The sequence below is a fragment of the Erythrolamprus reginae genome, chromosome 1, assembly GCF_031021105.1.
Source record: "Erythrolamprus reginae isolate rEryReg1 chromosome 1, rEryReg1.hap1, whole genome shotgun sequence".
NCBI classification, from domain to species: domain Eukaryota; kingdom Metazoa; phylum Chordata; class Lepidosauria; order Squamata; family Dipsadidae; genus Erythrolamprus; species Erythrolamprus reginae.
Window position 1 is genome coordinate 331004746 of NC_091950.1, and position 19626 is coordinate 331024371.

The following is a 19626-nucleotide window of genomic DNA, read 5'->3' on the forward strand; positions in this document are numbered from 1 at the left end:
TAGTGTGTGTGTGCGTGTGTGTGTGTGTGTGTATATGTGTGTGTGTGTGTGTATGTATGAATGAATGAATAAATAAATAAATAAACGAACAAACAAACAAACAAACAAACAAACAATTGTTGCAGTGTGTTCATCGGGCAACACAAATTCCAGTAATATTATCAATCTTGGGCAATGGTATGTTATAGAACAGTGATGGCGAACCTATGGCACGGGTGCCACAGATGGCATGCAGAGCCATATCTGCTGGCATGCGAACTGTTGCCCTAGCTCAGCTCCAACAGGCATGTGTTTGCCGGCCAGCTAATTTTTAGCTCCCACAGAGGCTCTAAGAGGGCATTTTTGGCTTCCAGAGAGCCTCCAGGGGGATGGGCAAGGGTGTTTTTACCCTCCCCCAGCTCCAGGGCAGCCTTTGGAGCCTGGGGAGGGCAAAACACGAGCCTATTGGGCCCACCAGAAGTTCAGAAACAGGCCGTTTCCAGCCTCCAGAAGGCCTCCAGGAGGTGGGCGAAGCTATTTTTGCCTTCCCCAGGCATTGAATTATAGGTGTGGGCACTCACTCATGCATGCTCTTTGGCACCTGAGGAAAAAAAGTTTTGCCATCACTGCTATAGAAGGACTCTTATTTCCCCTCTCTGCAGAGCTGTCCTTAAACATCCATCCAAGGTTTCACCGAGTCATGTTTATATTGCTTTTGATCTTTTCAAAATGATTGCTCCAACATCTTTTTGGAATAGAAATGACCTTCTCCAGATAATTCCTGGGTTGATCCTGGCCTATTTTTTTTTAATCTGTTCAGATTGCCTTGTCATCCCCATGGCTTTGGTCCTTTATTAAATGCATCCTTCTAGGAAAAACCTTTTTGCTGATAATTTCTGGGCAAATCCTGGGCAGGATGTAAGCCTTTGAGACACTGATGAATGATTTCATAGTTTATTTAGCTTTTGAGATCTTTTGACAGAAGCATTTATTAAGCCACCTTCTTATTGGCGATTAAATGGTCATAGCATTTAATCTTAGTTAAACTTAGTCCTGTCTTTATTCTTCAGCAAGAATAAAGGATTTATAAAATTGTGCTGAATGTGTTCCCCTACAGTATAAACAACAACATGTATATAAGGACTCTTCCTTTTTCTTTATAGAACTGTGAATCTCACTGAAAGAAAACAAATGTTACTTTCTATTCAGGCCAAGCTGCAGGATAATTAAAATGGAAGGATTCTAATGCAGGAAACAGTGCCATTTTCTTTTGTCTTAGGGGTCTGACTTAAAACTAGGACTTTGGGTATCATGCAAGAGAAGCTCAGAAAAACAATGTTCGGGAAGCTTGAATAAATACTCCACTGAAAGACTGGGTTTATTTTCCAAGAGACTTGCACAGGCTTGCATTGCTAACCACATCTTGATTTTACATACTCCAGATCTCTATAGGAATAAATATGGGACCAGATCCATCCCAATGTGAAAATTTGCAAGCAAATTATATCCAAACTCTGAAAATCAATAGACACCAATCGGTATTATAAGAATATGTATCTAACATAGAAAAATAGAAGATAGACGGCAGAAAAAGACCTCATGGTCCATCTAGTCTGCCCTTATACTATTTCCTGTATTTTATCTTAGGATGGATATATGTTTATCCCAGGCATGTTTAAATTCAGTTACCATGGATTTACCAACCACGTCTGCTGGAAGTTTGTTCCAAGCATCTACTACTCTTTCAGTAAAATAATATTTTCTCATGTTGCTTTTGATCTTTCCCCCAACTAACTTCAGATTGTGTCCCCTTGTTCTTGTGTTCACTTTCCTATTAAAAACACTTCCCTCCTGAACCTTATTTAACCCTTTGACATATTTAAATGTTTCGATCCTGTCCCTCCTTTCCCTTCTATCCTCCAGACTATACAGATTGAGTTCATTAAGTCTTTCCTGATAGGTTTTATGCTTAAGACCTTCCATCATTCTTGTAGCCCGTCTTTGGAGCAATGTAGACTAGAAAGAGCTCTTTGATTTATCTGCAATTATTTTTTGTAAACTACAGCATTCTCACTACAATATTAGTTGATATTCAGCTTGCTGTGAATACCTAAAGTATGTTAATCTTCCCTAATCATGTATCCTCTAGATATGTTGAATCCCACAATCTAGTCAAAGTGATTTTGGGGAATTATGGCAGTTACACTCCACACATCTGGAGAATACTTCATTGTAGAAAATATAAGTAGGCTTTCTTAATAAAAAGCACCAACTGGTTAAACCTCACATGAAATGGGTTTAAACCTTAACAGTTTGGGCAAGTAAGACCTGGCAAAGTGCTCTCATACTCCTCTAATTAAAAAAGAAAAGTATTATTAGCCACAGATCTATTGTTAGCAGCAATAATAATAAAAAATATATACCTAGCACTTCTATAAAAAATAATTTGAAGTTATTCAAATTAGTTGGATATGATCCAAAAACTGGTTTAAAAAACCTTCCTTAACTTCATAATCCCCTTCATTTAAAATAATTTTAACACTTTTCAAGAATATTCTGATCCTCATGAATGATGTTGGATCACATTAATAATATAAAAATGCTGGGAAAATGGACAACTGAATATAAATTGGAAGTAATTAACATATCATTAGTGAAAGAACAGAAAAAAGAACCAAGAAAAACAAATCACAGAAACATCCCAACTCTTTCCTACGTACAAATGTGCATACTTAATGGTCCTTTTTGACACAGTCCTATTTTTCCCCTCAACTGTCATCCTTTTTTAAAGATCAGTTCCATCTTGAAATGAAATAATAATGGTCCATGGGCTGAATATAGATATTTGCAAAGGTTGCCTGCATCTATCAATCAGCATGGAAGTGGCAATATGATAAGAGTATTTCTTTAAAGTTATTCACAATATATTGGACTGCAGTAAAATATTTGGAAGCTAGAACAAGAATTGAAGAGGAAACCTGTTTAAGGCTGCAACAATCCTCTACACACTAACCTAAGTTCAAGTGCTGTTAAACCAGCTGAACTCACTTTACAGCAGGAATAAAAAAATATTTTGCTATCAGACAGCATTTTTTTGCATACTTAGAAGGAATGATTAATCTAAGCTGACTTTTGATGGCCCATCCTGAAAGCTGAAAGCTTTGCAGGGTTTGGCATCAAGTTCTATCTCATCATCATCATCATCATCATCAACACAATAAAACTTGTACCAGTTGCCATAAAACTCACCGGATCCAAAACCACCCAGATGAGGGCTGTCATTGGATTGTGTGGATAACATGAGTCAAATGTCTTTTTAGAGGTGAAGCCAACTGCCCCCCCCCAACAGACCAGGCTGCTTCCAAGAGCATGTTTCAACATTCAAAACTCTCAATGCTTTTCATTCTAAGCAGAAAAATTAAACCAGTTACTAACCTAAGTTACTAACCTAAGTAACCTAAGAGTTGTTTCTCTAAAGGTCTCCATTTATCCTTTTGCTTTGATTTCCTTTACTTTGACAGGAAAGTAAAGGAAGGGAAGGGAAGGGAAGGAAAGGGAAGGAGAAGGAAGGGAAGGGAAGGGCAATCAAACAAATCCTCTGCACCAAGTTAAAAAAAACATAACCCCACATTAGTTTCAAAGACTTCCGCAAAGTATGCAAGATTCTTCATGTCACCAGGTGGAAACATTTCAGCTTCAACTAAAACTCCGTTTACAAACACCACTTTTCCTTCAGGGACAGAGAAACCCAGGCAAGGATGAAATAGCTGCATGTGAGGAGTTAAGGTGATTCCCCGGGGAAGGATCCCAAGAGCAGAGCTACCTTCGCTGAGCCATGGAGGCTCCTTAGGTGCCCTTGGGCCACGGCAAGAGCCTGCAAAGGATGCTGCGGAGAGGAAATCGAGGCAGGCTGAAGCGATCGATCCCACCAGCCTCTACTTCCACTGATTTTACCTTATTATAGAAATCAATCAGATAGATAGATGGGTGGGTGGGTGGGTGGGTGGGTGGATGGATGGATGGATGGATAGATAGATAGATAGATAGATAGATAGATAGATAGATAGATAGATAGATAGATAGATAGGCTTTAACGATCCCTTTGACCTAAAAATATCCCATCTGATTGAGGTTAACTTACTTGCAGAAATAAGTAGCTAATACGTGTTTTTTCCTCTTTTTTTTAAAAAAGAAGAGGCAAGAAGGTAGCTAGAACTTGCAAAGCCCCATCGAAGATTTGTCAGACCCCCCCATCGGCAAAGTCACATCCTCCGCCGCGGCCGAATTTACCTCAAAGCGCCCCAGGCTGGAGCTCTTGGAGCGCGATTTCTTGCGGAGATAGACCGAGAAGAACCTGCGCACGGTGAACTTCTTCATGTTCGCGTCCATCGCTAGGGCGAGCCGTCCGGCCCGAGCGCCAAAGCCATCCGAGGGAGGGAAGGAAGAAGGCGCGTCTCCTTCTCCCTGAGCTGGCCGCGGTGCTTTGGCGAAGTCATCCGGTCCCCCCCTGGGGCGAGAGGAGCCCCGGCGAGAGCCAAGCCTCGGCCGGGCGAGGGAGGGAAGCGTGGGGCGATCAACTTACTGGCCGGAGCGGCTTTTTCTCCCCCCGGCGCCCGTGTTTACGTTTCAATCCGCCGCATGCGAAGCCCCAACTCTCTTCCCCTCTCCGCCTTCTTCTCACCCGCCCCCCCCCCCGGATCCTCTTCAACGGGCCAATGGGAAGCGGCTTTTTCTGCCCGGTTGTCCAAGGGACCTTCTGTTCCGATCGCTTTGAGCCCCGCAGAGAGACTAGGGAAAGATTAGAGGAGCAGCCGGTCAGTCTTCCTGGCTTCTCGGATCGCGCGATCCCGGCTCCGTCCCCAACGTGGGTTGTTGGGGAACTGCAGCGCGGAGAGAGAGAGAGAGCTATAATTATCCTGGCCTGGGAAGAGATGAGCTCTCGCACAAAGGAGATCCTCCCGGGATATCCACCAGGCAGGAAGGCGGGCAGGCAGGCCGCTACCAGCCGATGCTGCTTCCCAAGTCTCCCCCCCCCCCCCCCACTTCACTGCCGTTGCTCAGTTGGACGTCTCACTTTTTCAGGCTTTCAATGCAGATCGGAGCCTTCCAGAGGTCTTCAAACTTGGGAACTTTAAGACTTGTGGACTTCAACTCCCAGAATTCTCCAGCCAGCTATGCTATGCTGGCTGAAGAATTCTGGGAGTTGAAATCCACAAGTTTTAAAAGTTCCCAAGTTTGGAGACCCCTGCTTCAGACCTTTCTTTTAGTCAAACCGGGGGTCTCCAACCTTGGCAACTTTAAAGACTTGTGGACTTCAACTCCCAGAATTCCTCAGCCAGTGAGGAATTCTGGGAGTTGAAGTCCACAAGTCTTTAAAGTTGCCAAGGTTGGAGACCCCTCCATTAAATTATTAATTTACATAGGTATCGAACCCAATGTTCCCAGGGATGCCTTCCTGCTGAGTTCCTACACTCTCTGGTTTTCTTTCTTTCTATCTATCTATCTATCTATCTATCTATCTATCTATCTATCTATCTATCTATCTATCTATCTATCTATCTATCATTTAATTTAATTTTTTATTTTATTTTTATGCCACCCTTCCCCTTACACTCAGGGTGGCTTACAACATGTTAGCAATAGCACTTTTTAACAGAGCCAGGATATTGCCCCCACAATTCGGGTCCTCATTTTACCCACCTCAGAAGGATGGAAGGCTGAGTCAACCTTGAGCTGGTGATGAGATTTGAACTGTTGACCTACAGATCTACAGTCAGCTTCAGTGACCTTGTATTTTAATCATTTCATATTGTTTTTATTCTTGTTGTAAGCCATCCTGAGTCATACAAATCTAAATAAATAAATACATACATACATGCCGATTGCTAAATACCCAAAATTTAACCACATGGCCGTGGGGATGCTGTGATAATTATAAGTGCAAGGAATGGTCAAAAGACATTGTTTTCAATGTCATTGTAACTTTAAATGATTGGTTGAAAGTCAAGGACTCCTCATAACCAATCTGGTTCTCATATATTTATGCCCTAATTATTTTTAAAAAGTTAAAGAAGTACCCACTTGTAATCCTATGATGCTGAAAAGTGGAATAAAAATGTTTGCCAAAAAAGATCTCCTTTAGAAGGCCAATACCTAAGAATGTGAGGGAACATCTCCATAAACTGAACTGAAAAGCATATGTGTTATTAATAATGTATATATGTTTTTATCTAATAAGCTAATGGAATCTTTCTGTGGCTAGATCCATAAACATTTTGGTCTGCAGGGGACCAATAAACTAATGGGCCTGGGCTCTTGGTTGCCAAAATAACTATTTCTGAGGTATTTATTTCCTTCAAATGAACAGGTTTGCTGAAGTCTATGCTACTAATGGAAATGTCTATGGAGACTCTCAGTCATCCAGGTCATAGTTATCCCAAAGGTGCCTTTTCAGGAGGCAACTGGACTTTTTCTTTGAAGATATTTCACTTCTCATTCAAGAAGTGTTGATTTGTCAGTGGTCTCAACAATTCTCTAAAAGATTGTAAATGACCTGCTGTCCGCAAGGAATATAAACATTTCTATTCATTACCATCTAGTCATCCACTTCTTGCATGAGAAGTGAAATATCTTCAAACAAAAACAAGAAAGTCCAGTTGCCTCTTGAAAAAGCACATTTCTCTTTAGTTTTATCTGCAGAAGAAATAATCTCTGTTGTGCTGTAGTAATTTCAGAGGAATTCATAAAGACCCGAGTTCTTTTTTCTCAAGTAATGGTTTAATTAAACATATTCTTTTAACATTTCTCATCCATGCTTATTTCCTTTTAAACACTGAACATTCCTGAGTATATGACAGAGCCTTTCCTTCCCACCACCCTGAAACTGAATTTCTCAGATGACTTTTTATTGCTCAGTTGGGATGAGCCATCATGAAAAACGCAGAAAAATACAGAGGTTTATAGTCTTGTAAAAACCCACCATTATAGAATATAACACAATACTGTATACAGTATATCCATTATAATTCCTACCTACTGTATTCAGAAGTTTCAGTACTTTCTGCTTAGACAGCAATGTTTTAGGTTTAACCAGTTAGCCTTTTTTCCTCTTGAAAATGTTCATATGTACTGTACTTAGAGAAGAACTTGTTAGCAGGGGGCTTCTTGACCTTTCTGTCTGCCGAGTTAAAATATGTCAGGAGATGCTAGTTTCAGCTCTTAAGACAGGGATTAATGTCTCTTTATTATTATTATTATTATTATTATTTATTAAATTTGTATGCCGCCCCTCTCCGTAGACTTGGGGCGGCTCACAACAATAGTAGAAAACAATGTACAATACAAATCTAATATTTAAAAACTGAAAACCCATAATTTAAAAAACATACACACAAAATACCATACATAAACTATATAGCCCTGGGGAAGATATCTCAGTTCCCCCATGCTTGACGGCAGAGGTGGGTTTTAAGAAGTTTAGGAAAGGAGGGTGGGGCCAATCCTAATCTCCGGGGGGGAGCTGGTTCCAGAGGGTCGGGGCTGCCACAGAGAAGGCTCTTCTCCTGGGTCCCGCCAGATGACATTGTTTAGTCGACGGGACCCCGGAGAAGGCCAACTCTGTGGGACCTATCTGGTTGCTGGGATTCGTGCGGCAGAAGGCTGTCCCGGAGTTATGGAACAGAAATAATAATTTAAAAAATACCACTGCCTTGCACCTGCAGTTCAAAAGCATCCATTATTTTTTCCTTATCACTGCTAGCATTATTGCTAGCATCATCAGAAGGGTTCTATTACTTACATCTGCTGGATTTTGTGCATGGAAACAAGCATGCCAGAGAAGGAGAAATGGAAATAATTGCTCATGCTACATATTAGACGTTTGTGCTCCACTTCTGGATTTCAAGGGGATGCTACTCCAAAAGGGGTGGCAAAAGGAAACAGACCATCAACAAACCATAATCTGTCTCTGCCTCTTACTTTACAAACTCAAAACAGAGCTATTCATTATGGCGTCCAGGGAAATTAGCTCTTTCTCCAATGTTGCTTTCCTGGTTTAAGTCAAATGCAAACTTGCCTCAGCCTAAATCGTTTTTGTGTGTCAGCATGTGGGGTACTATGCCAGCAAGCACCATTCTTCTACAATACTTCTAGCCCGTTTTTAATAGGATTTCTACCCAGGGGTCCACAATAATAAGCAAAGAGGGAAAGTCTCTATGAAGTAAGATGGGAAAGTAAGAAATCTAGTCAGCCAGGTTGTTTTGTTTGCCTTTTCAACAGATAACACAGGATGTCTGCCATTAGCTTTTCAGATGAACCGTGCCATGTTGACTTCACTTTCATCCTTCCAGTTTCCCATCTAATGTCTTGTTTCCTCCTTAGGGCTAAAGATAGTTGTGCTGGTTATTAAAGGCTGCCCTGCCACTGGAAGAGGACTTCATGTATGTACAGTGGTACCTTTACTTATGAACTTAATTTGTTCTTAAGTAGAAAAAGTAAGAAGAAGCAATTTTTCCCATAGGAATCAATGTAAAAGCAAATAATGTGTGCGATTGGGGAAACCACAGGGAGGGTGGAGACCGTTTCCTCCCTGGAGATTCCTAGAGAGGCCCCATGGAGGCTTCTCCTCACCTTTTCTGGCCCTGTTTCCTCCCAGGAGATTCCTAGAGAGGCCCCATGGAGGCTTCTCCCTGCCTTTTCCGATTACAGTTTCGGAGGGTCGGGTTTGTAAATGGAAAATGGTTCTTGAGAAGAGGCAAACAAATCTTGAACACCTGATTCTTATCTAGAAAAGTTCGTAAGTAGAGGCGTTCTTAGGTAGAGGTACCACTGTATCTAGAGCACCAACATTGCCTTTTTAAAGGAAAGAACAGATTGACTGTGCAAACTAAATTTAGTAGAAAATTCTCATATGGCATTTGTGCTTTTGAACAGTAGTGTTTAAATTCAAAGCATGCCTGCAGCCCACTTAAAAATTCAGAGAGAAAGACTGCCAAAAAACCAAAACAAATTCCATGTAATCTTCTTGAAAATTAAGGTAGAAGTGATTTGCTACTGTCATTACATTCTTTTGGGATCCCAGTCTGGTGTTACTTGGTTAGTGGAAGTTTCTTTGGTCTTTTAAAGATAACAGTCCAGAGTTCATTGGAGTTTGGCCACTAATCAATTTAAATAAATCAAATAATAATGATGACTTAAATAAATGAGGAACCAAAGAAAATTAAAGGAAGCAAATCTTCTTAGCCTCCTCTCCTCTGCTTGTGTTTTGCTTGTACAGTGGTACCTCTACCTAAGAAGGCCTCTACTTACGAACTTTTCTAGATAAGAACCAGGTGTTCGAGATTTTTTTGTCTCTTCTCAAGAACCATTTTCTACTTACAAACCTGAGCCTCTGAAACTGCAACCGGAAAACGCAGGGAAAAGCCTCCGTGGGGCCTCTCTAGGAATCTCCTGGGAAGAAACAGGGCCGGAAAAGGCAGGGAGAAGCCTCCATGGGGCCTCTCTAGGAATCTCCTAGGAGGAAACAGGGCCTCCACCATCTCTGTGGGTTCCCCAATCGCACGCATTATTTGCTTTTACATTGATTCCTATGGGAAAAATTGCTTCTCCTTACCAACTTTTCTACTTAAGAACCTGGTCACGGAACGAATTAAGTTCGTAGCCAGCTTGGAAAACCTGCTTTTGATTTTGTATACAGTATTTACTTCATGTGTTATATTATATATAAATGGAAGTTATTGAATCCTGCTGAATCAGTTATTTGTGTGTGATTTCTGGATGTAATTGCTGCTCAGGTGTGGGTTCCTACTCACTGCCCCTACTGGTGCAATGCATGTGCAGTTCTGGGTGACTGGTGCGCGGGCGCATGCATCGTGGTCAGATTTTGCTTCCTGCGCATGTGCAGAAGCAGAAACCTGCCATGACGTGCCTGCCCATCCGCCGGTTACCCGGAAATGCACTCGCATCACCGTTTTTACTACTGGTGCACAGTATGCCTGTACCGGTAAGGAACCCAATACTGTTTGCTGCTGCAAACTCTGACTTCTTGCAGCAAATAGCAAACAGCCAGGTCAGCTTCAGCAAATTACTGCAGCCTTATTCAGCACAAGCAGCTGATTGGCAGGTGGATCGCCTCCCGGAATCCTCCAATCAGCTGTTCCAGGCTGCAGGGATTGCCATAGACTATCACCATCTCTGTGCTTCACGTTTTGTTACATTCGGTGTATAAGATTCACCCAAATTATTCAGCCTCTTTTTTCAGGGGGGGGGGGGGAGTCCATCTTTTACACTGAAAAGTATGGTAGCTTGACTGCAGTATATCAATACATCCAACTGAATTCAATGGACACTACACCCTTACTAGATGGCTTTAAGACAGCCATTATCTCTCAGAAGATGACTGTCACTCAGCCATGGTCACCTTAGGTGGCTATTTGATCTTGAAAAAGATAAAAAGATTTGGATCTGCTTAGTATTTCAGTGAGTGATTATCAGAAATCTCTGTGCTGAAATTGTGAAAATCTCAAAAGAATGGCTACCCTTTATCAAGAGTCACCTGGAGTTCAGGTCAACTTGCAAGAGCTTGTACTTCATAAGAATTCCTTATAAATTAAGGAAATTTCCTGCAGAAAACAGGAATCGAGATAAATGAGTGGAAATTGGAAGAAAGCTGCTTTGGGCAAAACACTAGGAAAAGCATCCTGATAGTAAGAATTGTTTTGAGACTGGAATGATTGTCTCAAGAATGTATTTAAGAGAAAGCTACTATAATTTTCTCTAGAGAGTTGGATTAGATTACTTGCTCACTTTGGGGACTTAATCTCCATGACATCATTAGCCTAAAAGTTCTGGAATCTTTTAAAGCCAATTGTAAGGAGAAAAACAGAAGACCTGTGATTTTGTATACAATTGACCAGAATGGATTTCAATAGTAATATAAGATAGCTGACAAAATTATTTCTCAGAAGTCTGAATCTTGCATTTGGTTGGACAGCACCCATTTCCACGACGATTCCAATAAAAATGCACAAGTGGAGGGAAAAAAAACCCTATTATCTAAGTAATAGCCTTATCACAAATAATAACTGGCAACTGTCAGATCAATTTACAGTGACAAAAACTGAGATTTGGAATTCATGTTAGTGATGAAATTTTCCTGCTGCAGAAGAAGATTGAAAGGAAAACAACAAATCAGTTATTGTACGTATAAGGTAATGCATTATCAGTCAAAGTCAGGACAGACTTGCATGCTCAAACCTACTGCAATATGGAAATAATTTAGAGTCTCATCAAGTATTATATACATTTAGTTTTAAGAGAATCACTACACTCTTATTTTGAGAAGCGAAGAGGCAAAAATAATATAAGGGGGCAATTAGAGTGAAGAAATTATTGATGGATAAATATTAAGCACCTGCTCCCCAGCTGCTATTTCAAAATCACAATTTTTCTGAAGTTGCTTTACATAAACAAATGCTAGCATTAGTACTATATGTGTTTGTGCACAGTCCCTCAGGCCATAACAGTCAGATATCAATTTCCTATTGCAAGTTTCATGGGAAATAGTATAATGTGTACAATATTAAAACCTCAAATGTGGAGAGTGGATAGTCTAAGAAATACGCACATGGATGAGATGCTACTTAAGATAAATTAAATGAAGATTTTATGTAAGCAAGTGCAAGCGGACAATTTGTATATTCCCCACAGCTTTTATATACACCCTGCAGAAAGACAGTGGCTAACATGTACATATTATGCTGAAATCCTGGTTCATTTCTCCTGCATCTATACGCCTTAAAATCTATTGGCAAGCTGTGACAACAGTTCTGAGCTACATTAGACAATTTGTTATAAGGTCACCTCCTTTGTGCATGTGAAGCTTTATTTGACTGGCAGCTATTACAAGTCAACTACAGGGAGCACCTGTGCTACTGCGCTACTGATCATAGGACAACTGCCCTTAGCCACAGCAGTAGAGGAGCACAGTAGAATGAGGAATTATACATTTTCCAAAATTGTGCAGAAGACAAGTTACATAGTTGCACACAACCTATAGATCAGGGATGTAGACCTCAAGTTCTTGGGGCCAGATCTGTCCCACAAAGTGCTTAGACCTAGCTCGCAGGGCCACACTAGCAAGAGCAAATGTCTGGCCCATGGTGCCTCTGCCAGTGAAAATAGAGCTTGGGAGGGCTACCCATGGCAGAAGGTTGCAGGAAGTCTGTTGCAGCCAAAAATGGAGCTTAGGAGCCCATTTTCTCTGGCAGTGTGCCCGGGGCATCATAGGTGCCCCTGGCACTAGTGATGTTGAGCTGGCCATGACCTCCCTGCCCCCCCACCCCAAGATCAAACATAACCCTGATGTAGCCCTTGTGAAATTGAGTTTGACACCCCTGGTATAGATCAATTGTTGACATTTGCCACCAACTCCAGTCAGTACGTATTACATTTATGTCTGAACAACATAAGCCCAGCAACTTTATTGTTGGAGGCAATGCACTGACTCTGTAAAACGCTTAGAGAGGACTGTAAAATACTATGAAGTGGTATAAAAGTTTAAGTGCTAGTGCTATTACATTACTCTTTTGTTTGAGTGGCAAAGACATTTTGGATAGCTTGTGTCCATTGACTAGCCATTCAGCTTTGAGTTAATCTCCTGAATCAACATATTAGACGCTGAGTCTGTTGTGTTGCCACATGGCATTGACATAGGTAATATTACTGTAATCTGCTTACATTCATAAAAACATTATAATTATGGTTCAATGGCTACACAACTATTTTTTTGTGAAGGATTGTAGTGCCCTCTGAGTCTGATTTTTTATTGCAGAATTACATTATCCAATCTAAGTAACACCATCAGACCTGATGATATTACCTAGTTTGGGTAATGAAATGTCTGTAACAAAACAACCAGGCTCAGAGAGCATCAAGGACCCTTCATTTCAACCATGAATTACAAATAGACTCTTTTACAGGAACCATTTTTTTTACTGAAACCGCTGAATGCTGAACTAAATGAGACTTGAACAGTATGAGCACAATTAATGTGTACAGTGATACCTCGTCTTATGAACCCCTCATCATACGAACTTTCTGAGATACAAACCCGGGTTTAAGATTTTTTTGCTTCTTCTTCCGAACTATTTTCACCTTATGAACCCGCCGCCGCCACTGGGATGCCCCGCCTCCGGACTTCCGTTGCCAGCCGAAGCGCCCATTTTCGCACTGGTGGGATTCCCCTGAGGCTCCCCTCCATGGGAAACCCCACCTCCGGATTCTGCAATGTTGCAGGGGAATCCTAACAGGGGAATCCCACCAGAGCAAAAATGGGCACTTCGGCTGGCAACGGAAGTCCAGAGGTGGGGTTTCCCAGCGAGGGAAGCCTCAGCGAAATCACAGCATTTACGGTGCTGTGATTTTGCCGAGGCTTCCCTTGCTGGGAAACCCCACCTCCGGACTTCCGTTGCCAGCAAAGCGCCCATTTTTGCAATGCTGGGATTCCCCTGCTGGGATTCCCCTGAAGCATTGCAAAATGCGGAAGTCCGGAGGTGGGGTTTCCCATGGAGGGGAGCCTCAGGGGAATCCCACCAGCACAAAAACGGGTGCTTCGGCTGGCAAAAGGGGTGAATTTTTGGCTTGCACATATTAATCGCTTTCCCATTGATTCATATGGAAAAATTGTTTCGTCTTACAAACTTTTCACCTTATGAACCTCGTCCTTGAACCAATTAAGTTCGTAAGTCAAGGTATCACTGTACATCATTCCAAAGGAGGAGATATATTTTTTTTGCCATGGTCTAGAACCGTGATGGTGAACCTATGGCATGTGTGCCAGAAGGTGGCACACAGAGTCATTTCGGAGAGCACGCGAGGTGTTGCGCTATGTTAGCTCCAGCACACATGTACACACTGGCCAGCTGATTTTTAGAATTGGGGAAGGCCATTTTGCCCTCCAGATGCTTCAGAGAAGCCTCCTTGAAGCTCCAGAGTGCAAAAAAATGCCAAATGGGCAAACCGGAAGTTCAGAAAAATGGACTTCCGGATTTGCCTGTTGTGCTGGTTTTTTGCACTCCAGAGGGTTCAGGGAAAAAACAGCGCAATGGACAAATTGGAAGTTTGGAAAATGCAATCCTCTGGATTGCAAAAAATACACAATGGGCAAACCAGAAGTACCAAAAAAATTCCGATTTGCCCTTTGGGCTTTTTTTTACAATCCGGGACTTCAGGAAGTTTCCCTGAACCCTCCAAGTGCAAAAAAACAGCACAATGGGCAAACACGAAACACATTTTTCTGAACTTCTGTTTTTGCCCATTTGGCTGTTTTTTTCACTGTCCCAGTCTTCAGTGAGGCCTGTGTGCCCATGCGCAGGGGGGCAGCGTGGGATGTGTGCATGCATGGGGGGAAGGAATGAAGGTGGGCACGTGCGCATGTGCCAGCACACGCGCATATACCATTTTGGCACACAAACCAAAAAAGGTTCACCATCACTGCTGTATAGCCGTTCCTCAAATTGGTACACGATGAGAATAGCCAAAATTCTAAACCATCAGTCTCCGCGTGTGTAAGCCAGGGGTCCCAAACTTGGCAAATTTAAAACTTGTAGACTTCAACCCCCAGAATTCTCCAGCTGAAGTCCACAAGTCTTAAAGTTGCCAAGTTTGAAGACTTCTGATGTAGCCTAAGGAAAATGCTCTACATGGTAAGGTAGGCATTGCCCCCCAATATTATTTTAACACATTGCTCCATTTTATATTTATTAATAAAAGCTTCCCTTCTAAAGTCATGTCAAGGGATATTAAGTAAAATGTTTAGGTTATGATTCCATTATCCTATTTTACAGAACTTTGTAACGTCAAAATATCCCTAACATCCGCAAATCCTTTTAGTTTAATCTGGCAAAATTTATATTGTCCTATTTTCAGTAAGTAACATAGTAAACTTTCTTTGGGTGTTTTTATTGCTGTATTATTTTTTTATTGTTTTATAATTTTAGAATTATTAGCTGCTTAGGGTCCCTTGGCTAAGATGGGTGAGTATAGAACATGAATAAATAAATAAATAAATTCTTAGAATGATAACAAGATTGGCATCAAGCTAGTTTAAGACAAATTATTTGAACACATTCACTAATTAGAGCAATTTAGAGTTGTAAGCTAATTTATTTTCTGACTGGAGCAAATTCAAAGACAAGCAGAGAAATATATAAGAGCTTTGATGGAACTTTGATGGTTTGAACCTGGAATAATGAGGCGAAACCAATCATACACATAAAATGCACATTTATTGATAGAAAATCTGGAAAGTGCTATTTTTCATATTAAAAACATGATTGTGCATATTCAAAATCAGTTTAAAAATCCTTATTCTACTTGGCGTCTGGCTAATAATGAAAGCAGTTGCCTGTGAATATCTGGATTTTGTGTTAAGCGATACGATTACTGGGAGAACTGAAGATCAATTTTAAAATCCTATTAAATCATACATACCTCTCAACCAAATATATTATAACAAACTAAAACATAGACAAGTCCTGAGTTGTATATACAATGTCACAGAAGAAATATATTCCATTCTGTGAAGATTACAAATCTCCTACATGATTAGATATTGCTGAATTTGCCTATGAGGAAATTAGTAGTGGGATTGGAGAACAATGAAGAATTTTTAAAAATATTATGATATTATGGCCTAAACAGACAGATGCCTACTGTATTCCCCATCCAAGGCATGCCTCTAGCTTGGACAGACATTGTTTTGTGTTCTCTGCCCAAGTGGGCACAAATGACTGCATTCCTCCAGTAGACCACAACTGGAATAATAGAATAAAAATAGAAAGGTTCAGAGTTCACAGTCACAAGGAGATCATATGCGAAGTCTAGAAGTTAACAATAATGCTGTATATTGTATATGACTCTGTGTGTTTTTGTCTTCGCACATGCATGCATGTGAACCGTGAGTGGGAACTCTGCAAAGCTTAGAGAAAGTAAAGACAGTGGTTGGACTTAGATTAGCATTTCTTTCTGATGCACTCCAAAAGAAATTAGGGAGGAATTGTGTCGTGCCACTTGACATTGCTTGATAGAGACAGGGATGCCGGAAGATGGCAGGGAGTCACCTAAGGAGGGTTTGCAATAGCAACAGCACTTAGACTTATATACCGCTGAGTCCATCTTGATTCCTGATTCTGAGTCAACCGAGATTGCTGTTAGCCGCCCCGAGTTTTCAGAGAGGGGTGGCATATAAATCCAATAAATAATAATAATAATAATAATAATAATAATAATAATAATAATAATAATAATAATTCTGGTGAGATTACAGGCAGCCGGCAGGCAGTAAAAGTGGCCTGCAGTACTGATTCTAACCACCATGCTGCCATGGCTCTTCATTCCTTCATGAACCTAATATAGTTGGAAATTGTAGTGAAGCTCAATGAGGTAGGAAGAGGAAAGAGTGATGCTTGAGACCAAATAAAAAGGGTGGAATTATACTGAAAAGAGAGATATAGAACAATAGAAAGAGTTAGGGAAGCTTATAGAGCAATCTACAGAAGGGCTATAAGAAGGCAAGCCTTCAGGCATGTGTAAGTACATACAAAGGTGCAAAACTCAGTTGACTTTCACTTTCATATCACCCAGCAATGCAAGGATCATTCCTACAAGCCTCATGACCATCACCACCACTTGGCCCTGGTTAACTAAGCTTTACCACGGTGCCTGATATCTGCTTATCTTCTGTCACACTTGGGATTGTCTGCGGTTCACCCTAAATACTGCGGGCCTGATTGGCTAACACACCTGAACTATTTTTCATACAACACTACTCCCACCAATGGCCCATTTAAACATGCCATGTAAACAGGACCTGTGTGCTTTAGATGGTGTGCGTATGTGGTGGAAAAAGAAGAAATGAGAAAATGGAGAGGAAAAAGTTTGTTTGTTTGTTTACTTATGTATTTATTTATTTGTTTTGTCAAGTACATATTGGAGGTATGTAAAGATATAATAATATTTATATACATGATACTAGTAAAAAGAAAAAGGAAAATATATTAGATATAATAATATTCCTATACATGACACTAGTAAAAAATATAAACGAATATTAGGACAGGGGACAGAAGGCACACTGGTGCACTTATAAACGTCCCTTACTGACCTCTTAGGAATCGGGAGAGGTCAAGAGTGGATAATCTAAGGGTAAAGTTTTGGGAGTTAAGAGATGATACTACGGAGTCTGGTAGTGAGTTCCATGCATCAACTACTCTTACTTACTTACCGTACTTACTTATTTATTTGACTTCTGTGCTGCCCTTCTCTGAAGACTCAGGGTGGCTCACAACACATATATAATACAAAACAACAATTCTGAAGTCTAATTATAAAAAGTTATAAAATTTTAAACCAATCTAAAACCGAAATCATAAAATCACGAAACCACCTTACTCCGCCAGACTTGAAATTCTTGGTTTAGACAACTTACAACTCCGTCGTCTCCGTTCCGACTTTATAGTTCATAAAATCATATACCAAAATGTCCTACCTGTTAACGACTACTTCACCTTCAACCACAACAACACACGAGCACAAAATCGATTTAACCCTGCTGTTCTGTTTAGAAAAACTCCCTAATCTTATGTTCCCGGGTCTATTTGACCCGGACTGCAAATTGATCATTTTAGGTACTTATATTTGGTCTTTTTGAAAGCTTTTTTCACCTGGAAACAAGTTTGAACATTTCTGCACACAATGGAATGAAAATTGAACTGAAAAAATTAATCCTTATTGGTTTATTTTGCACATAAATGTGCCTCCCCCCCGTTTTTGTGAAAGTTTTTTCAATTTATGGATAGTTTTGCTTGCAAAATCCATTCTATTTTACTAAAGTTGGTGTGGGTTAGGGTTAACCATTCCAAACTTGACTGCAAAAAATATGACTTCAGCAACAGAGTAATCAACGCCTGGAATGCACTACCTGATTCTGTGGTTTCTACTCCTAACTCCATAAACCTTTTACCTTAGACTATCTACAGTTGACCTCTCTCCCTTTCAAAGAGGTCTGTAAGGGGCGTGCACAAGCGCACCACTGTGCCTACCGTCCCTGTCCTATTGTCTTCTTTTGTTACTTTCTATCATTACTTACCTAATGTTTTATTTGTACAAATTATCATCCTATAATTGTTTGACAAAACAAATAAATAAAAAATAAAAAATAAATTCACATCTCAATCATACTAACCACCAGAGAAAAATGTTACAGCTCAATGGCTCCAAGCCTGCCAGCAAAGGTGAGTTTTTAAAACCTTCCCGAAGACCGGGAGAGTGGGGGCGATACGAATCTCTGGGGGGAGTTGGTTCCAGAGGGTCGGAGCTGCCACAGAGAAGGCCCTTCCCCTAGGGCCCACCAGACAGCAATGCTTGGCTGACAAGACTGGAGAAGGCCAACTCTGTGGGCTTTGACCGGTCACTGGGATACATGAAGCTGGATAAGAGACAGGATTTGCGGAATGGACAATTGTGGACAAAAACTATTGGAACAAACAGGTACGTTTGGGTTTTGTAACTTGGACTCTGCCTTTTCCTTATATGGAGTTTTTAATGCAAGTTAGTTCCCTCTCTACCTGATCACTTTGTGCTTCCGTGAAACCGATGTGATGATCACATTATCTCAACATTCCAAATATGTCCATTAGACCAAAAATATTATCAGCATTTTCTTTGTAGAAAAAAAAACAGCAAAAAATTTGAAACGTGCTGTACAGTTAGAGAAACTAAATCTCTGACAACAAAGGCCTTAAGCATATCTATATTTCAGTTTTGCTTATGCGAAGTATTTAAAGCATAAAACTGTCAGCTTGACAGAGAGGCACAGCTAAATTGCACAAGAACATCTATACCGAAGTGCTCAGATATAAATCCTGGGGTTGCATGACCAAGCAGCCGCCTGGATGGCATCACACCAAAGAAAAAGAATAACGCATTCACTGGCTTAAGATGGGGGTTTTTTCCCCTCCCTTTTTACAATATGTCAAGACAAGAAACAAAAGAACTGTTGTTGCCTTTGCTATTGAACAAGTCGATGAAACCTTTGTTCTTTAGATCTACATCAGTAGGAACCCACACTGGAAAAAAGCTGCTATTATTACAGTCACAGTGTTGATCAAATGCAAAAGTTTACTGAAAAACAGCTTCATTGCCATTTTGCTACAGAAACAAATCAGACAATTGGAATATATGTTCTTGTCTACGAAAATAAGAGATCTGAATATTTATGGGGTTGTTCTTTACTGCTATCTCCCAAGAGTGAGTAGAGTATACTGAAGCCCAGCACTGCCTACCTGACAACTAAACAGGCACTGTGTGTAAACAGAATTAAACTACCACTCCTTCACACAGCAACCCTATGACCATGAGTATGCATACAGGAGAACATTGAGTTACTGTCTCAAGATTACATTTCAAGTACAGTGGTACCTCGAGATACGAGTTTAATTCGTTCCGGACCTGGGCTCTTAAGTCGAGCAGCTCTTATCTCGAACGACTTTTCCCCATAGGAATTAATGTAAATAATTTTAATTGGTTCCAGCCCTCAAAAAACTCACAAAGTTAGTCTAAATTATGCAGAAAGACATGTTTTTAATGAAG

At 40.6% G+C, this 19626-nt stretch overlaps 1 protein-coding gene across 1 annotated transcript in view; it reads right to left on the minus strand.

Annotated features, from left to right (window-relative positions):
• RPS6KA2 (ribosomal protein S6 kinase A2) overlaps positions 1-5022 on the minus strand; it is a 157432-nt gene extending 152410 nt beyond the window's left edge. The window contains exon 1 of the mRNA XM_070733839.1: positions 4270-5022. Coding sequence (XP_070589940.1) covers positions 4270-4368 — 99 coding nt within the window. The 5' untranslated portion in view covers positions 4369-5022. The remainder of the gene's footprint in view (positions 1-4269) is intronic.
• Between the last annotated feature and the right edge of the window lie 14604 nt (positions 5023-19626).